This window comes from Canis lupus, chromosome 6 (assembly GCF_003254725.2).
Source record: "Canis lupus dingo isolate Sandy chromosome 6, ASM325472v2, whole genome shotgun sequence".
NCBI classification, from domain to species: domain Eukaryota; kingdom Metazoa; phylum Chordata; class Mammalia; order Carnivora; family Canidae; genus Canis; species Canis lupus.
The window spans coordinates 41,727,473-41,748,265 of record NC_064248.1 but is presented as its reverse complement, the minus strand read 5'-3'; the positions used below and the strand labels follow the sequence as shown (position 1 = coordinate 41,748,265).

At 58.2% G+C, this 20,793-nt stretch overlaps 1 protein-coding gene across 1 annotated transcript; it reads right to left on the bottom strand.

Annotated features, from left to right (window-relative positions):
* Nucleotides 1–629: 629 nt before the first annotated feature.
* Nucleotides 630–9,759, bottom strand: ALX3 (ALX homeobox 3). The gene is made up of 4 exons (XM_025417303.3): nucleotides 9,483–9,759; nucleotides 4,774–5,090; nucleotides 1,970–2,098; nucleotides 630–1,804 (listed from the first exon to the last, which is right to left on the bottom strand). Exons 1-4 carry the CDS (start codon nucleotides 9,757–9,759, stop codon nucleotides 1,496–1,498), a joined length of 1,032 nt encoding a protein of 343 aa, XP_025273088.1. The 3' UTR covers nucleotides 630–1,495.
* Nucleotides 9,760–20,793: the final 11,034 nt, after the last annotated feature.

Sequence of the window (20,793 nt, the reverse complement as noted above, 5' to 3'; positions counted from 1 at the left end):
AAGTGGGGGCACGGGGCGTGGTGGCTGGGGCTGAGCTCTGAGCAATGTGGTTGTGTTTACGGAGAGGGTGGGAGGGCCAGGCCTGCTTTCTTCCCGCCGTCCAGGCTGCGGAGATAAGGCAGAAAGTGGGGATGAAGGATAGAATGGCTAATACTCTGAAACCACAAGAAAGAGTCCTGGCTTTCGTCTCTGCCCCACAGCTCAGACACGCTTCTGGGGCCTCTGGGAGAAGGGGGCTGCCCCACCCCCACTGCTCTGGCCCAGGGGAGCTCAGAGCCCTCAGTGGGCTCCCCCGCCTTTCATCCCACCCCCCATCCACTGCCAGTTCAGCCACAAGCTTATCTCTGCCTTCCCACTCCCCTTCCCATCCCCAGCCCTCAATTTTCCCTTCCACACGAGCCCCAGCAGCCCTAGAGCTGGGCTTTCCTCCTGCCACACACTCCAGCTGCTCCTGGGCAGGTGACAGGGCCAGGCGTGGCATATATCCGCTTTGGGGGGCTCTGCTGCAGGGCTGGCTTCCCTTAGTCCCCAGGATCCCTGCTGGCCCCTCAGGAGGCCCTGGCTCAGCCTGAACCCTGGACACACCCACTAACCAAGTGCCAAACCCTGAGGTAAACAATCACTTGGTCTAAGAACTACTGCCATCTTTATTATCATGTTGGGCAGCACATTTTTTTTTCTTTTTTTTTTTTTTTTAACAAAAGTAGGGGGTTGAGATCTCAAGGGCTAGAATCTGGGAAATCTGTTTTATTCTTAACCAACATCTAATGAGTAAACCAGGAAGCCTACAGTTTGCATGGCACAGCTGGCCTGATCACATAGAAAAGAATCCAAATAGTTGGTGGTTTCTGGTGGACTTTATGTCCCCTGGGGGCAAAGGGGACTCCAGGGCCCGGCCCCGTTGCAGAAGCGGGCACAGGACAGGAGTGAGGGGCGGCTGGGGCAGGGGCTACCCATGCCTCTTCCGTGGCCGGCCTCAGGCCTGTGAGCCCCAGTCGCCAGGTGCTCGCCCCCTAGTGCCGGGAGGGGAAGATGGCCCTAGGTGCTCGCGGAAGTCGGTTCCCCTAAGGCACAAAGAACTCCTCCTGCTTCAACCTGTGTCGTCCTCCTAACTTTCCCGGGTTCCCTGAATGAGGAACCAATTCAGGCATTTCAGCTGGAGGGATGACAGTTAAACTTGGACAAAGTCTGGAGGAAGCAGGACAGTGTCTTCCTCCAGCCGAGCTGGATGTTGGGACCCAGTGCGCAGTAGGAAGAGCGCTACCCGCTTTGCAGCCCCCTTTGTCCTGGGCAGGCCCCCCTTAGCTTAGGAGGAAAGTCTCTAGCTTGTTCCCTGCGGGAGGCTGAGGATCCCAGCTGCCCTGCCTGCCTCCGGGAGCCAGGGGGGGCTTGGAGGCAGAGGGGTGTCCTCTCTGACATCCAGGCTGGGGTGGGGTGGGAGCAGCTGGGATCAGACCCGGGGGTGGCAGCTTAGTCTGCGTGTCCACGCAGCTGATCACGTGGTCCAGTTCAGTAGGCTGGGTGGCTCCTTGGACTTCACCCTGAGCGAGATGAGGCTCGGAGACTTATAGTCGCCCTCTGGGGTGGGCTCGAAGCTGTGGCCCCCCAGGGCAGGGGAAAAGCCATGGATGGAGTAGATGCCAGGGTGGGGTCCGGGGGAGGCAGGCACCCCCATGAAGCCAGCCACATTGCCATGGGAGTGGGAGTACGGGGACATGCACGGGGAGGCCATGCCCTCTGGAGACACGAGGCAGGGACCTGGGGGGCTCCCAGACCCCGGGCTGGGCCACAGGGAGTTCTGCAGCTGCAAAGAGACAGAACGAAGGCCCATGATGAGTGGCCCAGGGCTGCCTCCCTCACCAGGGGCTCGGTCTTTGCTTCCCAGGAAGCCTCCCTCCGCCTCAGGAGCCCCCTGCCGCCGCCTCCCTCACGAGAGGGCCCTGCAGTTCCCGCGGCAGCGCGGCCTCACCTGGGCGTGGCTGGCCGCTCGCGGCAGCACGGAGGCGTCGTAGGCCGACGGGAAGGGGTTGCGCCCCTCCTGGATCTTCCCGAATCGCTCCCGCTTCCGCCACTTGGCTCTGCGGTTCTGGAACCAGACCTGGGGACCGAGGGGAGAGGCTGAGGGAGTGACAGAGTGGCCCCCGAGGAACAGTGCCCTCTGGGGAGACCGCGGCTCCTCCCATGGGGCGGGGAGCTGGCCGCCCGCGGGAGGCTGCAAATCCCCAGTTCTCAGGGCCGGGCGGGCGAGCTTGCAGGGGGGCCTAGCAGAGGCCGGAGTTCCCAGGGGCCCCACTGGTCCCTTGGGCCACCCCTCACCCTGTCACCAAGCTGAGTCACCCTCTCGGTTCTCCAGCCTGCTCGCACCACGCAGGGCCCAGGGCTCTAGCCCCGGCCTCCTCCGGCCTCCTCCGGCCTCCTCCGTCCCCAGGTGCCCCGACCTCATCCCAGCGTTCAGCTCCTTAAAAAAGCCCCAGGGAACTGAGCCCGCTCCTCTCCACAGCTTCATCCGCGGCCTGGTGGCATCACCGGATTCCTCCCACTTGCCTGTCACACCAGCGCTTTTGAAACCGTCTGCCACCTTGCTACCCTGCCTGGGCTGCCCGCCCCCCCAACACACACACCTCTCTGGCCACCGGCCCGGGCCCGTGCTGCCAGTTCTCTCAGACTTCCACACTCTGTCACCATTGTCCATTTTGTAATCTGGCTCCTTCTCATTTGTGAACACCTGGCAGGTGAGAGTGGCCTGTGTGCTGTGCACATCTGTGTATGTATCTGTGACAAATTTATCACTTGGCACTCACCCTGTGGCTGTTCTTTTTGTGTGTACCTGTGTATGCACTTTGTATTTCTATCATTTAATAAACATTTATGTGTCGGGTGCTGGGCTAGATGTTGGCCACATCAAGACCAGACCAAACCATCCCCTTGCTTTCCTGGGATCTAGTTGGGAGCCCCAACAAAAGAAATTCCCTGTGTGTGTGTGTGTGTGTGTGCACACTCACGCGCATGTGCATGTGTAAGCAACCCCACCTTAGCCCCTCACACACTCCCCCGTGGTGGCCATCCCTACCTGTGCAGGCAGGTGAAGCCACGATGGTTAGGGAGCTTAGCACGCCCCCAGCCCCCTCAGCCCCAGATGCCGGGAGCCCAGAGCAGGCCTGGGGCAGGGACGGACGATCCCACCTGCCCAGCCTTCCCTTCTCTGTTCTTCCCCTGTGGGCAGATGAAGGAGTCTGCAGCCGTTCTTCCCACCATCGCCAGTTGTCTCTACGGTCCCCACTGTAGACTTGCACCTGCGCTCTGGCCCTGCGAGCTTGTCCATTGCTCTCCACCGGGCAGGGTCTATGGGTGGATGTCATATTCCCCGCGGAGAAAAGAGCCCTACTCCAGGGCCTCAATTATCGGGGAAGCTTTTAGACTAGGTCTGAGGGCCTTGCGGCCACCCCTGCATCCCTTCAGGTTTGAAAAGGCCTGGGAGAGGGGTGGGGTGATGCGCTCTACTTCTCCAAGGCGGTTCCACTGAGACAGCTATTCAGACCCCACCCCAGAGGCTCGCTGAGGGTCCAGAGACTCGATGTTCTGGACTTCGTGGCTCATGGAATCTGGGGCTGTTGTGAATGCTCAGTCTCTTACCCCGATGGCCCCAGGCCCTGGAGCACCCTGGGACGGCTGTCCTAAAAGTCTGTTTTGGGAGCCACCTGGGAGGAAGAGTGAAAGCAGGAGGACCCAGAAGAGAAGGGGAAACAGCCCAAGCCCCTCTGGTCCTATGCTGAATCCCACTGTAAGACCTTGTCTGCTAGAAGGCAGCTGGCCTCTTTGTGGATTGGCCTGCTGGTCCCCACATTTGGCCAGGAGGCTCAATACAGGGTGTGCTATGTATGAGCTCTGTCCCACTTGGTCTCCCCTGTGGTGGGCAAGACAATCCCGTCTAAACGTCACCTCCTCACCTCTCCGGAGGAGCCCACATCCCCACCCCTCTCCCAGTGCCTCTCGCTTGGCCCTTGGCCCGGGAGCTTGTCGTGCCTCACGCCAGTTCAAAGTCAAAGCAAGGCAACCACCACCACCTTCCTCCGAGGCTAGGTCTTTACTGAAGCCTCCTTCCACCCCCCCCCCGCCCCCCCACCCCCCCCCCCACCGCCGCTTGCCACCTTTGTGTCCTTTCTCACTTCCAACGTATCTTGGGCATGGACTTCCCTTTTCCCTCTCCCCAGTTTCCAGCACCCTCCATTCCTTCACCCCCAACCCCTGGGAAGCTGGCCACAGCCCTACCCAGGAAGCCCTGGGGCTGATCTCTGCTGGGGAGAGCAGGCTGGGTGGGGAAGGGCCCCTGGCCAGCCTCTTCCGGCCAGGGCCTGGAGCTGGCAGGCCGGACAGTCACTGGCTCAGGATGGCTTTGAGCATCACTGAGCCTGAGACGCCCCAGCAGGGACCCTCCAGCTCTGCTCTGCACAGCTATATCAGGAGCAGCCTGATATGTTCAGCATTTCCCTGCTTCCAAAACGCGGTCACATCTGTGATCCTCAAAGACCACCCTACATAGGAAAAGTGACACTGAGATCCAATGGCAGGCCCCAAGTCACCTGGTCAGTCACCAGATAGATCTTTAGATTCCGAGAGGCCACCACCCCATGAGGCACTTCCAGGGGAGGCAGGCACCTGGGCAAGGTGGCTCTGCGTGTCACTTGTGCCCGCCTCTCTAGACCCTTCCGTGGCCCGGCCCATGCTCAGGGTGGTAGAGGCAGCCAGAGAGGTCCGTGTCCGGGGTGCCCTCACCTGTACCCGGGCCTCGGTTAGGTCCGTTCGCAGAGCCAGCTGCTCCCGGGCATACACATCAGGGTAGTGGGTTTTCTGGAAGACTTTCTCCAGCTCCTCCAGCTGGAATGTGCTGAAGGTCGTGCGGTTACGGCGCTTCTTGCTCTTGTTCTTGGCCAACTCCATGGAGTCGGGGAGTCCCGGGGACAGAGGGACGCGCAGGCTGGCCAGACAAGGGCCTGGGGAGCCTTGCAAGTTAGAGGGCCCGTCTCTGGGGGCCCCTCGGCAGTCCAAGGGCAGCTGGGGGAAGCTGGCAGCTTTGGAGGCCTTCTCCTCGGCTGCAATGGAAAACACAAAAAGGAGGATGGAAATCGAACCAGGGGGTTTTGTGGGTGGACTGGGGGAGGGGGAAGAACAGTTGACGCTTCAGTCCCCGCCTCCCCCTTCCTTTCTCTTCCCTTGTCTCAGCAGCCATCCTCCATGGGAGCCTGGCATTCGGAGGCCTGCTTGCTGAGCCTCCAGCTGGGGAGGGGGCCCTGGGGAACCATGTGCTCTGTGGTCTGGGCGGATCTGCTGGGGCCAGAGGAGGGTTCATTTCGGGGAAGCGCTTTGTGGTGGTGCGTCCCACAGGGTGTGGAGGTGCCAGGATTGGCGCCATGGCAGGGCTGAGCACAGAGGCAGGAGGAGGGGGTGAAGATGGGGTGGCTGACATCTCCCGCCCCTGCCAGGAAGTGCCTCCTCCAGCCATGGTTCCCAGGTCCTCAGGCCATGCCTCTGGTCCCAGGTCCAGGCAGGCAACAGACAGGGACACTCACATCCCCTTTGGCTGGTCTGTTGTGCCTCATTCTCTGGACCCCAAGTCTCAGGGCAATGTCAAATCCCCCAGCCTTGGGGCATGAAGGGCAAGACAGGGCAAAGGGGCATCCAGAAAGATTGTCGCATTCCTCTGAAAACTGTGATGTTTGGGCACAAAGACTTGAGCTCTAGGATTAGAGAGCAAGAGATAGGCTATGTGGAGAGAAGAGTTGGGGGGGGGAGGCCAGTGTGGAAACAGGACTCAGCTTCCAACCCCAACATTCTAGCCCTCGGCTGCCCCCTCCCTCCTCAGCAGTTTCGGATGGCTCCCCAGATGGGGGGACCTGACTGCAGCTGGACGCCGTTCCTGGCAGCCCCACTCTGACACATTAACCCTCACTCTCGAGGCTTGGTGGAGCCCTGCCACAACCCAGGCATGCTGAAAACAGGTCACCCAACTGCTCTGCCCTCTTCTGTGGCAAGGCCCCACATCAGCACTGTCATGAAATCTCAAGAGTCTGCTGGGACAGCAGGAGGGCTGCCACAAAGCCGCCCCACAGACTCACACACCCCTGCCCTGGCCCTGGGCCATCCGTAGCAGGGGCCTAGGCCCTGGGAGGCCCAGCAAGCTGGCACCAACAGGCAGTTTCCTCCTTGGAACTTGGTATCAGGATCACAGCTGTCATCAGGGAAGGATGGGACCAGAGAGATGGGGCTCTCGGTTCTGGCTCTGATGAGTCCCCATCTGGACTATGGAGGACGGAGAATGAGTCGGGCAAGGTCCCCCTCAGTGGGAATGTGGTTGGTGACCTCCCAGGACCCGCCAGGCTGTGTTGTGAGAGTGTCCTGGAGGCCTGGCAGAGTCAGGGCCTGCTCTCTGGGCTGCGGACAGCAACAGGCTCCCAGCTCGGCGAGCATCCAGGAGAAAGGGCCCTGGCCACGACTTCCATCCTTGGCCAATGTGTTTTGGTTCTAGGGGGAGTTCCATGGGCAGCAGCTTCGGAAGGACTCATGGAAACTGAGCCAAATAACTGGAGATGGTCAGGGAGAGTGGGAGCTTGGAAGGGACACCCCACATAGAGCAAGTCTGAGAGAGGGGATCTTGGAGTCCTGGGTTCAGAGGGAGGTCCTGCTGGACTCTAGGCAGAGAAGGGTGAGGGTGGCTCAGGGATGGGGTGGCGGTGGGGGAGCACTGACGTCACTGTAGAGGGCTCCCCAAAGTTCTGAAGCTTGCTCATCTGGCTCTTGGGCCCTCAGTGTCTGAACAGGATCTGCCCAGAGAACAGTGACTAGCTCTGGCTCTGACCTACCAGAGTAAGAGATAAAAGTGCAACAAGACTTTTCTGAACAGGCACTCAAAAAAGGGGCCAAGCCTCCCATGCCTGCCCATTCTGCAGCCCTCCCGGGGCACCAGGGAACTTCTTCCCCCCTCACTGCCATTGCCCCAAACCTCCAACTACCTGGAGGGCTCCACGGAGAAGCAGGCATCCCCCGCTTGGCGAGGGGGGGTGGTGGCAGGGGCACACCTCACGGAATGCCTCCTGGAGAGCGCGGCCCAGCGCAGAAGAGGGGAGGGGGCACCCCGCGGGCGGCGGTCAGGGGAAGCAAGGAGGGCAGAGCACTTGGGGAAGCCAGCCGCTCTCAGGCGGCGGCTGCGCTCGGGGGTCGCCTGCAGTCCCGGGCCGCCGCCCCCAGCCCAAGTCCATCCGGCCCTCTGGCGCGGCCACGGGGCAGGGCAGGCCCCCCACCCGGGGCCGCCGGGGCCCCAGCACCCGGCTTCCAGCCTCCGCGGAGCCCGGCTTCGCGCCGTGTCCCACGCGATCGGCTGAGCTCGCAGGGGTCCGGGCGGACAACCCGAGCGCAACGCCGCGCGCAGGGCGCCAGCGGGGCCTCGGTGCTCCCCCGAGCGCGGCAGCTTCGGCCCGCACGCCGGGCCCCAGGCCTTCTCCACGGCGCCGGCGGCCCGGTGGGCGCGCCCGCGGTTCCGCTCGGTCGTGGCAGGGGCCACGCGGGGCGGCCCAGCTCGGCGCTTCCCCGGCCCTCGCCGCCCGCGCACGGGGCTCCGGGGGTGCTGGCACGGCCGGCACCGCGGCGGGGGGGCTGGGCCGGCCGAGGCGGAGCGCCCGGTGCCGGGGACCCCGGCGCAGATGGGGCGCAGCTGCGCGCTCACTGGTCTAAACTGGAAACGCTCGGAGCCGGTCAACGTAGAAGCTGGGAAGTAAGGGGGCTGCCCTCGGCCGCCACTTCCCACCCGGCAGGCGCCGTGGCCCCAGTGCCCCGCGGCCGCGCCCCGGCAGCCGCGCCCCGCCGCGCTCCGGCCCGGGCTCCGCGCTCACCGGGGCGCCTGGTTTTCGTTCGGCCGGCTCCCCGCTCAACGAGAACCGTTCGTTTTCCTCTCCCACTCGGTCTCCTTTTGCTGCTTTCTGCTCTTTCAGGATGTCCTCTTTTCCTTTCATTTTTTTCTGCCTCTACTTAGTCCTTTCCGTCCTTCTCCATTTACCCGCTTCATTCGATCGTTCGATCCTCCGTTTTTTTTTTTTGTTTTTGTTTTTGTTTGTTTTTCCTTTCGCTCTCCGTGTATTTCCTAACCTTCCGCCCTGCTCGCTGGCTTTCGTCGACCTCTCCTTCTCGCCTCCCTCCCGCGTTGTTTTGTTCGGGTTCCTTTCCCTTATTTTTAGTTGTTGTTGACCCGGTTTGGTTTTACCTCTGCGCGCTCCGTTGGTGACGCCGTCGCCGGCCGCGGCCCCGCCGCTCCGCTCTCCGCTCCGCTCTCCGCAGCGCGCCCACCCGGGGTCCCGCGGTGCGAGCGCACTCGGCGCGCCGGGCAGGGACGCGGGTCCGCGGGCGGGGGCTGCCCGCCGCGGGCGCCGAGCCAGGCCGGGTACCTGTCCCCAGCGGTGCTCCCGGCGCTGCGCGGCCGCCGCCGTCTGGCTGGGATCAGAGGAGCCGGGCCAACTGCTTCTCATTAAGTCCCAACTGTGGTTTTTATCAGGAGAGCCTCTTTGAAAGGGCACAGCCACGAAGCTCCGCGCACTCGCTCATTTCCTCCGCTGACCCCCACACGCCTCCCGCCCTCCCCTACACATTCCCACCGCCCGGCCAGGCCAGGGCCCGAGCCGCCCGGCCCTCGGCGGAGGCCGGCGGGGGCCAGCGGGGCGCGGGAGGGCCGGGCCCGCTCCGGAGGATCCAGCTCGGGCCCGAGGCGCGCAGACGGAGCGGGCGCCCGGCCCCGACAGGCCAGCGGGTGCAGCGGGCGGCGGCGGGCGGGCGGCGCGGGCGGTCGGGCCTTGGTGCAGCGGCGGCACCCGCGGCCGAGGCGCCCAGGGGGAGCCCCGCCCGGGCTGCTCTCGACCGCCCAGCGGCGACGGTCCGGTGCGAGGACGCCGAGACGGCGGGAAGGGCGCCCGTCGCCGAGCGTGACGCCGGGCCCGGGGTGGTCTGAGAAGGAAGAACACAGTCACTCCGTGTGGAGGGCGCCCCGAAGCGCGGGCTGGGCCGCGGCCGCGCCGCCCAGAGCCTTCCGAAGGCGCAGGGGCGCCTTCCTCGCCGCGGCTGGGCCCGGGGAGGCCCGGGGAGCCAGGCCGCAGCCCGCGGCCCCGTCCTGCTTGGCGTCTCCGCGTCGGGGCGCGCGCCGGGCCCGCACGGCCGCCGCACACGGAGGCCGCCGCACACGGAGGCCGGGCCCCGGCCCGCTGCGGGCGCCCGGGCCGGCGGCACCTCCAGCCCATCCGGCCGAGCGTGGTCTCTGCTTCCCGCCTCGGTCGCCCGCGGGCCTGTCGCCGCGCCCCCCCGCGCGACCTCCCGCCTCCCCTTCCCGCCACGGGAGGCACGGGGCCCGGCCCTGCCCGGACCAGGCCGGCGGGGCTGCGGCCGGGCGCGGCGAGGCCCGGGGGCTCCCGAGGTCGGGCTGCGCGCACGGCCGCGCCGCGCGTTACCTTCCGCGGGGCCCTCGTAGAAGTGGCTGCCGTTGAGCGCCGGGCCGGGCCCGAGGCCCTGCAGGTACCTGGCGGGCGGCCGGGCGGGCTGCGGGGCGTAGGGCTCCAGGGGCGCGCAGGCCGCAAAGCGGGTCGGGCGCGGGCCGCGGGGCGGCGCGGGGTGCAGGTGAGGCGCGCCGGCGGGGGCCCCCGGGGGGCCGGGAGGCTCGCCGTCCGCGGCCGCGTAGGGGCCAGTCCCGGGCCCCACGCCGAACCGCGCGCAGCGCTCGGGGTCCATGCCGGCTCCCGGCGCGCAGGCCGCGGGGGCTCCGGGGCTCGCGCTGCCCGTGCGGCCTGTGAGCGCCGCCAAGGGGGAGGGCCCTGGGCGCGGGGGCGCGGAGCCCCGGGAGCGGCGCGCGCCGCGGGGGGCGGGGGGCGGGGGGGCCGCTGACTCAGTGCTGGAACCATCCACGTCACGTGCGGCCCCGCGCGGGTTAACCCCTCGGCGCCCGGGAGCCCCCTGGTTGGCCCCCGCCGCGACCCGCGGCAGCTGGAGCGGACGGAGGAAGCCGCCTTCTCCCGACGGCAGCCGGCAGGGCCCCCTCTGGTGCGGGCCTCGGTGAGTCCCCCGGCCGAGCTGCGCCCCGAGGCCTGGCCCCTAGGGGCGTGAGGCCCGCCCGGCAGACGCTCTGAGGCCTGGTCTCCCGACCGAAGCCTCGAGAAGGCGGCGTGGGGGAGGGGCTGGGCCGGGCCCTTACCTAACTCTTTGCCGGGAGCCGGAAAAACGTGGCCTCGGACAGAACCGCGTTCCTTGGGGATCCCTTGCTCCGCCGGGGCCGGGAGTCCTCGGGAGAGGCTCGGAGACAGCGCTAATCCGGGAATGGGGGCTGGGAAGTTAGGGCCTGGGCCCGACCATTAATCAGCGGTCGGATCTGGACCTGTCACTAGTGTCTTCGTCTGACTCTGGAGTCTGGAGCGAGTCAACCCGTAGAGCCCTGGTGGGCTTGAGAAGCAGACGCAGGCCCAGCCGTGCAAGGAGACTTGCTCAGGACTGAACAGGGTCCAGCAGAGGCTGTCTTTGGAGCAGGTGGAGGAGCACATAGAGGGTTTTGGGTCTGAACAGCCGGCGTGCAACGAACACCTTTCAAATGATCTGGAAGTGTGTGTGGATCCACTGGAGGAAGGCTGGCTCTGGCCAGACCCCAGGCCTACCATTTTGCAGAGAAGTGAGGGGGTAGGGGGGCCACTCCTAGGAGTCTCCCCAGCCAGAAGGAAGCATAGGACTAGCCAGGTAGCTAGGAATTTGTCAGAAGGGAAACAACCCCCACCCTAAGATCTGGGAAGAAACTCCTGAGGGCCCTGGGACCCTGCTCACCTCTGTGGATCTTGAGGAGTCCCCAGGTCTGGGTTACACTGCTTTTTATTGTCAGTGCCTCCAGAGACCAGTGAGAGAAGTGGGGAGTCAGACATCATTTGTATTTCATTTGAATTCTCAATTTTTAAAGGAATCCAAGGGGCCTGGTGTGAACACCTCCCTCTTCCGCTGGGGGCTTAGAGGGGGTTTCTTGGCTGTCCTCAGCCAGAGTTGGGCTGTAAATCAAGGCCAAACAGGAACCAGAAGCCTTGCATCTCGCAAGTAGTCATTAAGCCATTATTAAACATACCGTAACTTCTCTGAAGCCTTATTGGTTTAAACACCACATTGGAGCATTATGGCTATTAGGGCCCCTAATCACAGACTGCAGACTGGGGCAGTGAGGTGGGAGCACCTGGGGCTGGTACTTCCAGCCAAGAGGGAGGCTCAGCTCAGAATTAAGCTTCCTCTCTGGCCCCACGAGGGGGAGGGATCCCTTTTCTAGGATCCAGTGGATCGAGGCTCTGAGCAACCAATTTGCATCAATCATTTTGGCTCATTAATACGGTTTTTCCATAGTGATTGGGCTTGGGCTGTGGATATTGTTGACTTTATAGGAGGATGTCAGTGTCAACTCAGGACACCAGTTCTGTTGCACAAAGGAATGGAGCAGCTTACTGTGAGAGATGCACGTAGAGTGTGGGGAAGCACATCACAAACAGTTTAAATAACACAGCCAGGCCTGAATGCCAAGCATTTTGCCTCAGGCGATAAACCTTTCTCAGCCTCAGTTTCCTCATCATAAAAATGGGCCATGCACATGGAAGAAGGACATTTGAGAAGCATTTATGTTTTGATGGATGTGATGAACAGTGTTAACGAGATGTGTGTTACCATTACGATCTCCAGAGACAGCAGCCCAGATTTCTGTATTGCATCACTGAATTGGTGGAAGGCTCCTGACCCCTGGGGCTGAATGGGCTAGAGGCTGGGGCCAGTCTGAGAGACCTAGGGACCCACAGCCCTGCCCCAGCCCAGAAGCTCCTCCTGCCATTCCCCACTCTCTGACCAGAACCAGTTTCTATGCTGCCAGTTGAACTGAGGTGGAAGAAAGCCCCCACTTACATCCAGACTGCCCAGCCTCTCCGGGAGGCTTTATTCCCAGGATCATGCAAGACAGGGTACACTTTTGCTTTCCTATTCTCCTTTTCAACCACTGATGCAAACTCTATCTGTAGGAGATCTGGGGAAGAATTTGATGGGGCAGAGGCACATAGAAAATGCCAAAAGAAAAAAAAAAAAAAAAAAACATAACAAAACAAAAAAAAAAAACACCCTTAGAATTGTCAAGGTTTTCTGTTAGGAGGGCAGAGAGATCCTGGAGTACCACAGGGGCCCTGGTTTTACAGATAAAAACAGTGGCTAACACATCTTACAGTGTGCCAGGCACTATCTAATGTATCTATCCTATGGACAGTGATTTATTTTATCGTCGTACAACTCCACAAAGTAGGCACAATTATTATCCCCATTTTATTGAGAAGAGATGGAGACTACAGAGGGGACCACTTGTCCAAGGTGGACACAGCCCCTTAGTGGTAGAACCAGAACTTATGCCCAGATCCATGGTCCCCCACCTGACACTGACCGCCTCTTGATCCTTCTTTTTCAGCTAACATAACAGAGCTAAAATCATTCAGTGCACCCCCTCGTTTTCCCAGAGGAAGGTTGGGACTTTTCCCTGAAAAGGAAGTTGAGGCCAGAGTGGACCAGGGACAGAGTTGGTCCAGGGTGGAACCCCAGGGCTGATCACTGAGTGGCACTTTATTGAGACCCGCCGCGCCTCATGCTGGGGCCGCTGGGACTGTAGGTGCAGAGTGGTTTCTGCTAAGCTGAGACCAAATGAAACGGAGCAGCTAACACCTGAGAGGTTTTACGACCCACTGACACAGCCAGATGTGGGGCAGAGATTTAAGAGAATTTGCGAGTTCACCCTCCGTGCTGTTTGAGAACCACTTGATTGCAATAATGTTTGTCACTGCTGTGTTATCCGTGGACAAAGTGAGATGAACTGATGCGATGATTCAGATCATTCTATCATGAAAAACCTTTAAAAACAACAGCAACTTTCCACCTGCTGAGAAAAACTACTTTTAAAATAATGCTGCTTACTGGCCGTGTCTGTGCAGCTGTTTTGCACCAGCAAATTGTTTAATTCATTCACTCAGTAGGAGGACCTACTATGTGACAGGCACAGTGTGCTGGCGCTGTGATACTAGACGTGACTCCTGCTTTATGGGCATACACTTTGCCAGAATGGAAATGTCTCCTCCACCACGACTAAATCATCATTTGGATGTGAGTTAGGATGAACTCTGGTCTTGAGAGCAGAATTCCTGGCTTCTAGCCTCACCTGTGAAGTCAGTTCTTGAATCAGGGAGACAGTCCCACCTACTGCTTTCTTTTATTTTCAGCTTGCTTCAGCCTTCACCACATGAAGGCGAATGTTCCTCCCTTTTGCCCCGTGGATATCCTGAGCAAGGTCAGAATAACGGGAATGATGTCACCTCAGATCTGGCATATACGAAACTTCCTTCCAGACAGAAAAAACTCAGTTGCTTTTTTTTTTTTTTTTTCCTTCTAAGGAGGACAGTTACCCTTGTCCTGTTTAGACTCTGAAATCCTAAATTGATCCTTAAGAAAATTCTGGGTTTGGGAGCCCAAGTAGATTGTTTCTCATTAGTGACGTTCTTCCTGGAAGGTCAGGCTAAGGAATGGTAAATAAACCCTCGGATCCGGTGCTTCCTCCTCACCCATGATATTTAAAAGAAAGAAAGAAGGGGGTGGGGAGCTTTGTGCTGTGGATACCCAGAATCCTGGGCTGACAATCCAGACTGCAGTCTGGGCTTTAGGGTGAAATTTCTGGGAAGTTAGGGAGCTATTTTTTGTCTATTTTGTTAATTTGATCTGTTTCCTTGGGACAGTCACGTAACCTGTCCATACCTGTTTCTCACCCTGGAAAACAAGAGGAATGATTTTGTAGGTCAGCTTTCCTGTAATGAAGAAATAGTGTTTATACGGATGTCTCTTGAACCTGATTCCACCTTGAACCTACATTTCTCTGCTTATGCTCTCTGCCCACCTCCCTAGGGTTGGGTTGGGTTGGGGGCGGTGAACAGAGAGGTGGAGCTGTGTCTGGGATGTGTCCTGAGTGCCTGGTTTGGCCTGATGTCTGCCTTACTGCCTTTGTGTGAAGGTAAACGGGTTCTGTGGCAAGTGCCAACTCAGACCAGGAGAAGTCATTTTGTGGGAGAGTTTTTGATGAACTCATTCTTGGTGTGAAACAGGAGGTAGGTTTGGACTTCTCGGCAATTCTAATACTCTGATCGATTAATGCTGTGCATTCGCTTATTCATCAAGCGTGTATTGAATGCCTGCCATGTGCCAGTCAGTGGGGCCGCACAGTGAGGGCTGAGTCAGAACAGAATCCTTGCTCCCAGGGCTTTTCCAGGCTGGCGGGAGAGGCACAGAGCAATGGGCACTGAGATCACAGCTATGCTGTGCTGGCAGGAAGCATGGGGCTGTGGCGGCCATGACATGGGCACCTGTCCCAGCCTTGGGCTGGGGGTACCTGGTCGTGGAACACTTCCATGGAAGAAAGTTGAGTGGGGCTTAGCAGGGGAAAGGAGTATCGAGGGGAAGGGAGAGAGGGCATCCAAAGAAAACAGCCCAGAGGCAGGAAAGAGAGCAGCCGAGTTTGGGGAGCTTGGATTTGTTGAATTGCCAGGGCCAGGGCTGGAAGAGTCCGGGCTAAGGTGGGAGGAAGAGAAACCAGGACAGAGGCGTCCACCCGAATCAAGAGAGACTCAAAGGAGAAGGCAGGATGGTTCCGCAGGCATCCATCCGTGCACAGAGTCTGTCAGCCCAGCTTTGAGCACGGGGTTTTCAAGCGGGAGATGACGGGGAGCAAGCCCCAGGGCCCAAGAGTCTCCCAACTGTAAGGGGGCACAAGACCCACACCTCGCAGGCAGGTAGTAGGACAGCATGCAAAGACGAAGCAGAGCAAGAGGCTCATGGGTTTGCTGGGGCACCCTGAGGTTGGAGAGTTGGCGGAGGGCAGAGGAACTGTGTGAAGCAGGCTGAGCATGGGGATCTGTGAGGCTTTCCATAGCAGAGCTTTGGCTCTTACGGGGAATGCTTGCCGGGGCACCTCTTGAACTCATTTCAGCAGGAAATCCATTGGTTCCAGAGTGTAGATTCCAGATTTGTTGTTTTACAGGGCTAACAAGTATGTAATTATCACATCTGGGGCCCTTCAAAGGCAATGCAAACACACAGCATTGAACACCCTTAGAAATGTGGGTGGGACCCTAGAGTTCTAGAAGGAGCTCACCACCATGTCACAGGGACATCCACTTCAGTCCAGTGCCTGTTCCTGTGCTGGAGGGAGGGGGAAAGAGAGAGAGAGAGAGAGAGAGAGAGAGAGAGAGAGATATTGAGAGAGAGGGAGAGATTGAGAGAGAGAGAGACTGAGCGTGAGCGCTGACCGGCCTGAACTTTACGAGGGGGTTGGAGAAAAGCAAGTGACAAGGGGCAAAGTGCCTCTGCGTGGCCTCCTCTAGAGTCACCGGGGCCGGGTAATAATAATGTGCACCACTTACAGAGGGTCTACAGTGTGCCAGGCAAACAACCGTCTCATCTCGTCATCACGTTGTGACAAAGCTGGCATTAATACGTGTGCCAGTTCTCCAATACTGGATAGCAAAGTATCCCAAAACTTGGTGGGCTGAGAACAACAAAAGTCGATGACTATGGGTCAGGGATACAGGAGCGGTTTGGCGGAGTGGTCTGTCTTGGGGTGTCTTATGACCCCAAGTCAGATATTGGCTGGGCTGCAGCACTCTGAGGCTTGATGTGGGCTGGAGGATTGATTTTCTTTTCCTTTTTTTTTTTTTAAGATTTTATTCACTTATTCATGAGAGACGGGGGTGGGGGTGGGGGCAGAGACACAGGCAGAGGGAGACGCAGGCTCCATGCAGGGAGCCCGACGTGGGACTCGATCCTGGGTCTCCAGGATCACACACTGAGCTGAAGGCAGTGCTAAACCGCTGAGCCACCGGGGCTGCCCTGGAGGATTGATTTTCAAGGGGGCTTGCTCACATAGTGGGCAGGTTGGTGCTGGCTGTCAATGAGAGGCCCCAGTTCCTCCCCCTGCGGACTGTTGTACCTGGCTGCTCAGGTGTGCTCACAACCTGGCAGCTGGATTCCCCCACAGCGAAGGATCTGAGAGACCCAGGTACAAGATTGCAGTGCTGTTCATGACCTAGCCTCAAAACACATGCACGCACACACACACACACACACACCCATACATATACACACACTTAGGCCATATTGGATTGGCCACACAGTTCTGATTGGTTCTGATTGAGCGTCGGAGAGGGTCCCACAAGTGTGGGGCCCTTGTGCAGGCTGGCTACCACAGACCAGTTCAGAAAACTGTCCCTGTCTCACTGCTGCGAAGTGCTGCTGGGATTCACACTCAGGCTGCCTGACTCCAGCGAGGAGGCCAGATGTTGGCTCAGAAAGACTGGCTATGTTGATGAGCTAAGAAGAGGCCCTGAAGGGGCAGGATGAGGGGCCTGGCCGGCAAGTGGCAAAGTCTCAGTGGGCAGGGAGGAAGACTGGGGAGATGTGGAAATGGGGACAAGGTGTGCCCTGGTCTTTTCTGTACCCCGAGTGGTCAGCAGTCACAGCACACAAACTCCTAGGACCTCTGTCCGTACAACAAACTGATCCCAGGCCTCCACTGGGGCTCTTCGTTCATGCAGAGGAAGGAAGGAAGCAGGTTCACTTTTCCCTGAACAGGTAGTAGAATATCCTATTTGCATTGCTGTCAGCTTAGCAAGGGGAACCCTGGCCTTAGAACTTGAATTGAGTGATGGAGGGTGGGCGGTGGGGGGCAGTGTTTAGAGCCCACTGCGAGTTCAGTCTAAACCAGGCACTCCACTTTTTAAAATTGCATATAACCCATCCAGGAGGTAGATGCTATTTCTGCCTCCCAGCTGAGAATACAGAACTCAGAGAATGAAGTCAGTTGTCCAAGATGTCATACACGTCCTAAGTGGTCCCCAGGAGGGACCCCCAGGCAGGTGGCTTGCGCTGTCTCCAGCAAGCTGTGCTGCCTCCAGTCTTCTCAGACAGAAAGCGTTGTGCTTTCCCTCCAGCAGGCTGTTCAGTGGATGTGAGCACTGGGCGGGGCAGAGACCATGCCGGGCAGAATGGAGAGGGGAGCTAAAAATGTACCCACTCTAAATTCTGGGGGGATCTTTCTTATTAGATTATTTTTTTCCTGGAGAGACAAGATTTGTACACATGAGCAATTACCAGTAATACGAGGATGTTTGCTCAGCGTGAGATGGGCTGCCTGTGCTGAGGGGCAGACACAAGCAGGGAGGCACGGTGCTCTCCGGGTCACTTCTGGCTGGAGAAGAAACCTGCCGGGTGGTCATGAACATATCTGCACCCATCGCTGGACTCCCAGCTACACAGCCCTGGGGACCAACCAAAGCAAAGGGCCATTCCTCCTGGCAGAGAGTCCTGGGAGATTTCCAAGCTGCCGCCTGAGAAGATGCGAAGGATCTGGACAGATGGACAGCAGGGCAATTGCTGAGCCCTGGTCAGATGGACTCAATGCCTCTGAGCATGGGATACTTGGCTGCCTCCAGCAGAGGGTTTTGGAAAGGAGTAGTGAGTGTGACAGAGATGGGCTGGGCAAGACCAGAACGTGGCAGGTGTGAAAAATGGAGCCTCCTTTTTTTTTTTTCTTTTCTTTCTTTTTCTTTTCTAAAGATTTTATTTATTTATTCATGAGAGACACAGACATAGGCAGAGGGAGAGGCAGGCTCCCTGCGGGGAGCCTAACTCAGTACTAAATCCCAGGACTCGGGGATCATGACCCAAGCCAAAGGCAGATGCTCAACCACTGAGCCTCCCAGATGTCCCTGGAGCTTCCATTCTTTCAGGTAACAGGAGCTACTGGGGGGTGGTGAGAAGTCCTTGGAGGAGACCTGGCCTTTAATAAGTGTTTGGTGTTAGTACTATTACAGTTGTTGTTACTTAGCCAGAGAAGGAGAGCTGTGCTTCGGCAAGAGAATTTTGGTGGCCTGAGCAGAATAATAATAGAAATGATGATACCTAAGTTTATTAAGTGATTACTGTGGGCTGGGTTCTTTAAGTACACTGTCTTACTTAATTCCAACCTTACAAGGCAAGTCCCACTATCTCTGTTTTACGGTTGAGCAAACTAGGGCACGGAGAGAGTAAGTCACTTGCCCGAGGTGGCCGGGACACATAGGACAAGGGGACACCATCAGTGTGTAAAAGAGTGGTCCTGGCATAAGGTGACTAAGGGCTGAACTGGGGCGTGGCTGAGGGGATGAAGTGGGATGGCTGGAGAGAAGCGGTATTTAGTGGGAAGAAGTGAAAGACTTATTGCCATGGGGCTGGGGATGGTATATGGATGATCAGTAGCCCAGAGAATGGGTGCCGCAGGGACAGGGCACAGAGATGTCTTCAAGACACATTTGGAACCTCTGAGGCAGATGTCCATCCAGAAAGAGGTCCTTCACCCTGTACATACTATCGGCTGCAGAAGGCTGAAGGCGGCAGAGTCAGGGCTGCTCTCTGGACTTTGGGGCAGAGGGAGGAAGACTCCCTGTGGACTTGCCGGGCTCTGGAATCCTGTGATCGCTAACATCTTGGTGACAACACTAGGCATACCAGGTGCTGAGTGAAAATGGGTCTGGATGCTGGCTGTCCTACCCCTCAGAGAGTGTGGGCCCGGCTGGGAGGCCTCCAATGGGGTTGCAGGTAGAGATGTAATGAGCCCAGCCCTAAGGTTGGCAGGACTCCTGGGGAACAAGCAGGATATTTCGGGTGCTGCATAGAGGAAAGTGGAGAATACCAGGCATACAGCTGTTTTGAGTTGACCTGTAAAGATTATGAAACACTTGGTCCCTTTAAATGGGAAGTGAGAGCCCCAGCTCTCAGCTTCAGGGACGGTGGCTCTCTCTATAGAGGTCCCGAACTTTGGGATTGAGAAGACTGATGATTTTAGAAGCAGCTCCTGCCCTTGGGCTGGGGGTGCTATGCCAGGGCTGGGGTGGGGGCATTGGGGGTTGTTAGTCCGCTGTGGGGGTCTAAGGCTCTGTTGGTGGGGTGTGAACATGGCGAGTGCATGTGTGCAGTATGTGTGGCTGGGTCTCCCTCTTTAGGAGAAGACTCAAAACCCCGCATCTGCTTTGGGGGCCCCTTGCAGCAGAAACAGGCAAGCCCTGGATTTGGCGGGGTCCATACAGGGGAGGGTATATCTGTAACCACACACAGACCCCGGGACGTCTGGGGAAAAGCAGCTCTGTAGGCACATTCACACCAGATCCATTGGACAAAGAGACCGGATATTTTGCTGTTTGATAAACTTCATAAAACAGTGGAGCTGAGTGATTTTGCTGCTGCCTGAATGGAAGTATTCTAAGAACCCATGCCAAGAAGATAAATAAGGCCGTGGCTCAGGAGAGGAGCTGAAACAAATGTGCAGCGAGAGGTACATCAAAGTAAAACTAGTTCTCCTGACGACTGAGGGGTTCTGCGTGTGGCAGAGTGTGTGCGTGTGCATGTGTGTGTGTTGGGGCAAGTGTCTGGCAGACACTAGGCTATATCAAGGGGCCCAGAGATGTACCCTGGGCTCTTGCCAGCCCCTCTGAAGGCAGCCCTCTACACAAGAGGCCTGCTTGGGATTTAGTTAGGATTAGGCCCAGCTCTGCTTGGTACAAAGGGAAACCAGTGTTAGCCACTGTTGGAAGATTCAGTCCCCACCGTCAGCCAGCTGGGGTTAATTCACACTGGGATACGTGCACCGAGAGGTCAGGAATCCCTCAGGGGGCAGGGTGATCAGCTCATGTTGGCCAGTTGAAAGATTTATTCTCTACTGATGACAGAGGGTACAAGCTGGAGTATAGAAACATCAAGCCTCTCATATTTGTTTTTTTAAAGGTTTTATTTATTTATTCATGACAGATACACAGAGAGGGAGAGAGAGAGAGGCAGAGACACAGGCTGAGGGAGAAGCAGGCTCCACGCAGGGAGCCCGACGTGGGACTCGATCCTGAATCTCCAGGATCCGGCCCTGGGCTGAAGGCGGCGCTAAACTGCTGAGCCACCAGGGCTGCCCAAGCCTCTCATATTTGGTTCCAGACCCTTCAGGGGGTGAGGGGGAAGTACAGGGGTGTGGAGAAAGAACAGAATGTTAGGTCTGGATGGGCATCATCTAAACATCACCTGCTCCAAAGGTTCTCAAAGGATGATCTTCAGCATCATCAAGGAACTTGTTAGGAAGGCAAATTACTGGTCCCATCCCAGAGCTGCCAAGGTCAGAAAACGTTGAGCGCGCGGCCCAGCGAACTTCGCTTTGGCATTTTTTTCTGGGTGATACTGATGGTGTCTACAGCTTGAGCACTGCTGATACAGGCTGTCACCTTCATTTTAAAATGAATCAAAGAAGGCCTAGAGAGGGAACTTTTGCCAACAGTGTATAGCTAATTAGGACCCAGCCACTTCCCCCTTCACCCATATGTTTTTGGCTATTTATTTTGCAAATAACATGGCGGGGGGGGGGGGACACATTTAATAAATTTTTTCTTAGAGGCAGTTGTTATGTGTTTATATATTTTCCATTTGTTAGTAAGCTATTTAGATCGGCAGTGTTGCCGGGGCTCAAACCAAGGAGTTATTTGCTATAAAGTTCAGGCTTTGGGAAGTAGACTCTCTCTGGGGCCCCAAACCCAGGCATCCTAGCCGTGTTCCCCCAGCCACCCCCAAGTCACCAGCACCTTCTTCCCCTGTTTGTCCCCAGATGCTCTCTCTGTGACTACACCACTGGCCCCATAGGCTTGCTTGGAGCAGATGTTTTGGTCAATA

What these genes read in the sequence shown, in the direction of transcription:
- ALX3 (XM_025417303.3), bottom strand. Translation starts at nt 9,759, where the DNA reads ATGGACCCCGAGCGCTGCGCGCGGTTCGGCGTGGGGCCCGGGACTGGC. An exon ending in TAACCGAGGCCCGGGTACAG is followed by an intron (nt 2,099 to 4,773) that starts GTGAGGGCACCC and finishes CTCGGTCCCCAG; the next exon opens with GTCTGGTTCCAGAACCGCAG. An exon ending in GAGCGGCCAGCCACGCCCAG is followed by an intron (nt 1,805 to 1,969) that starts GTGAGGCCGCGC and finishes GTCTCTTTGCAG; the next exon opens with CTGCAGAACTCCCTGTGGCC.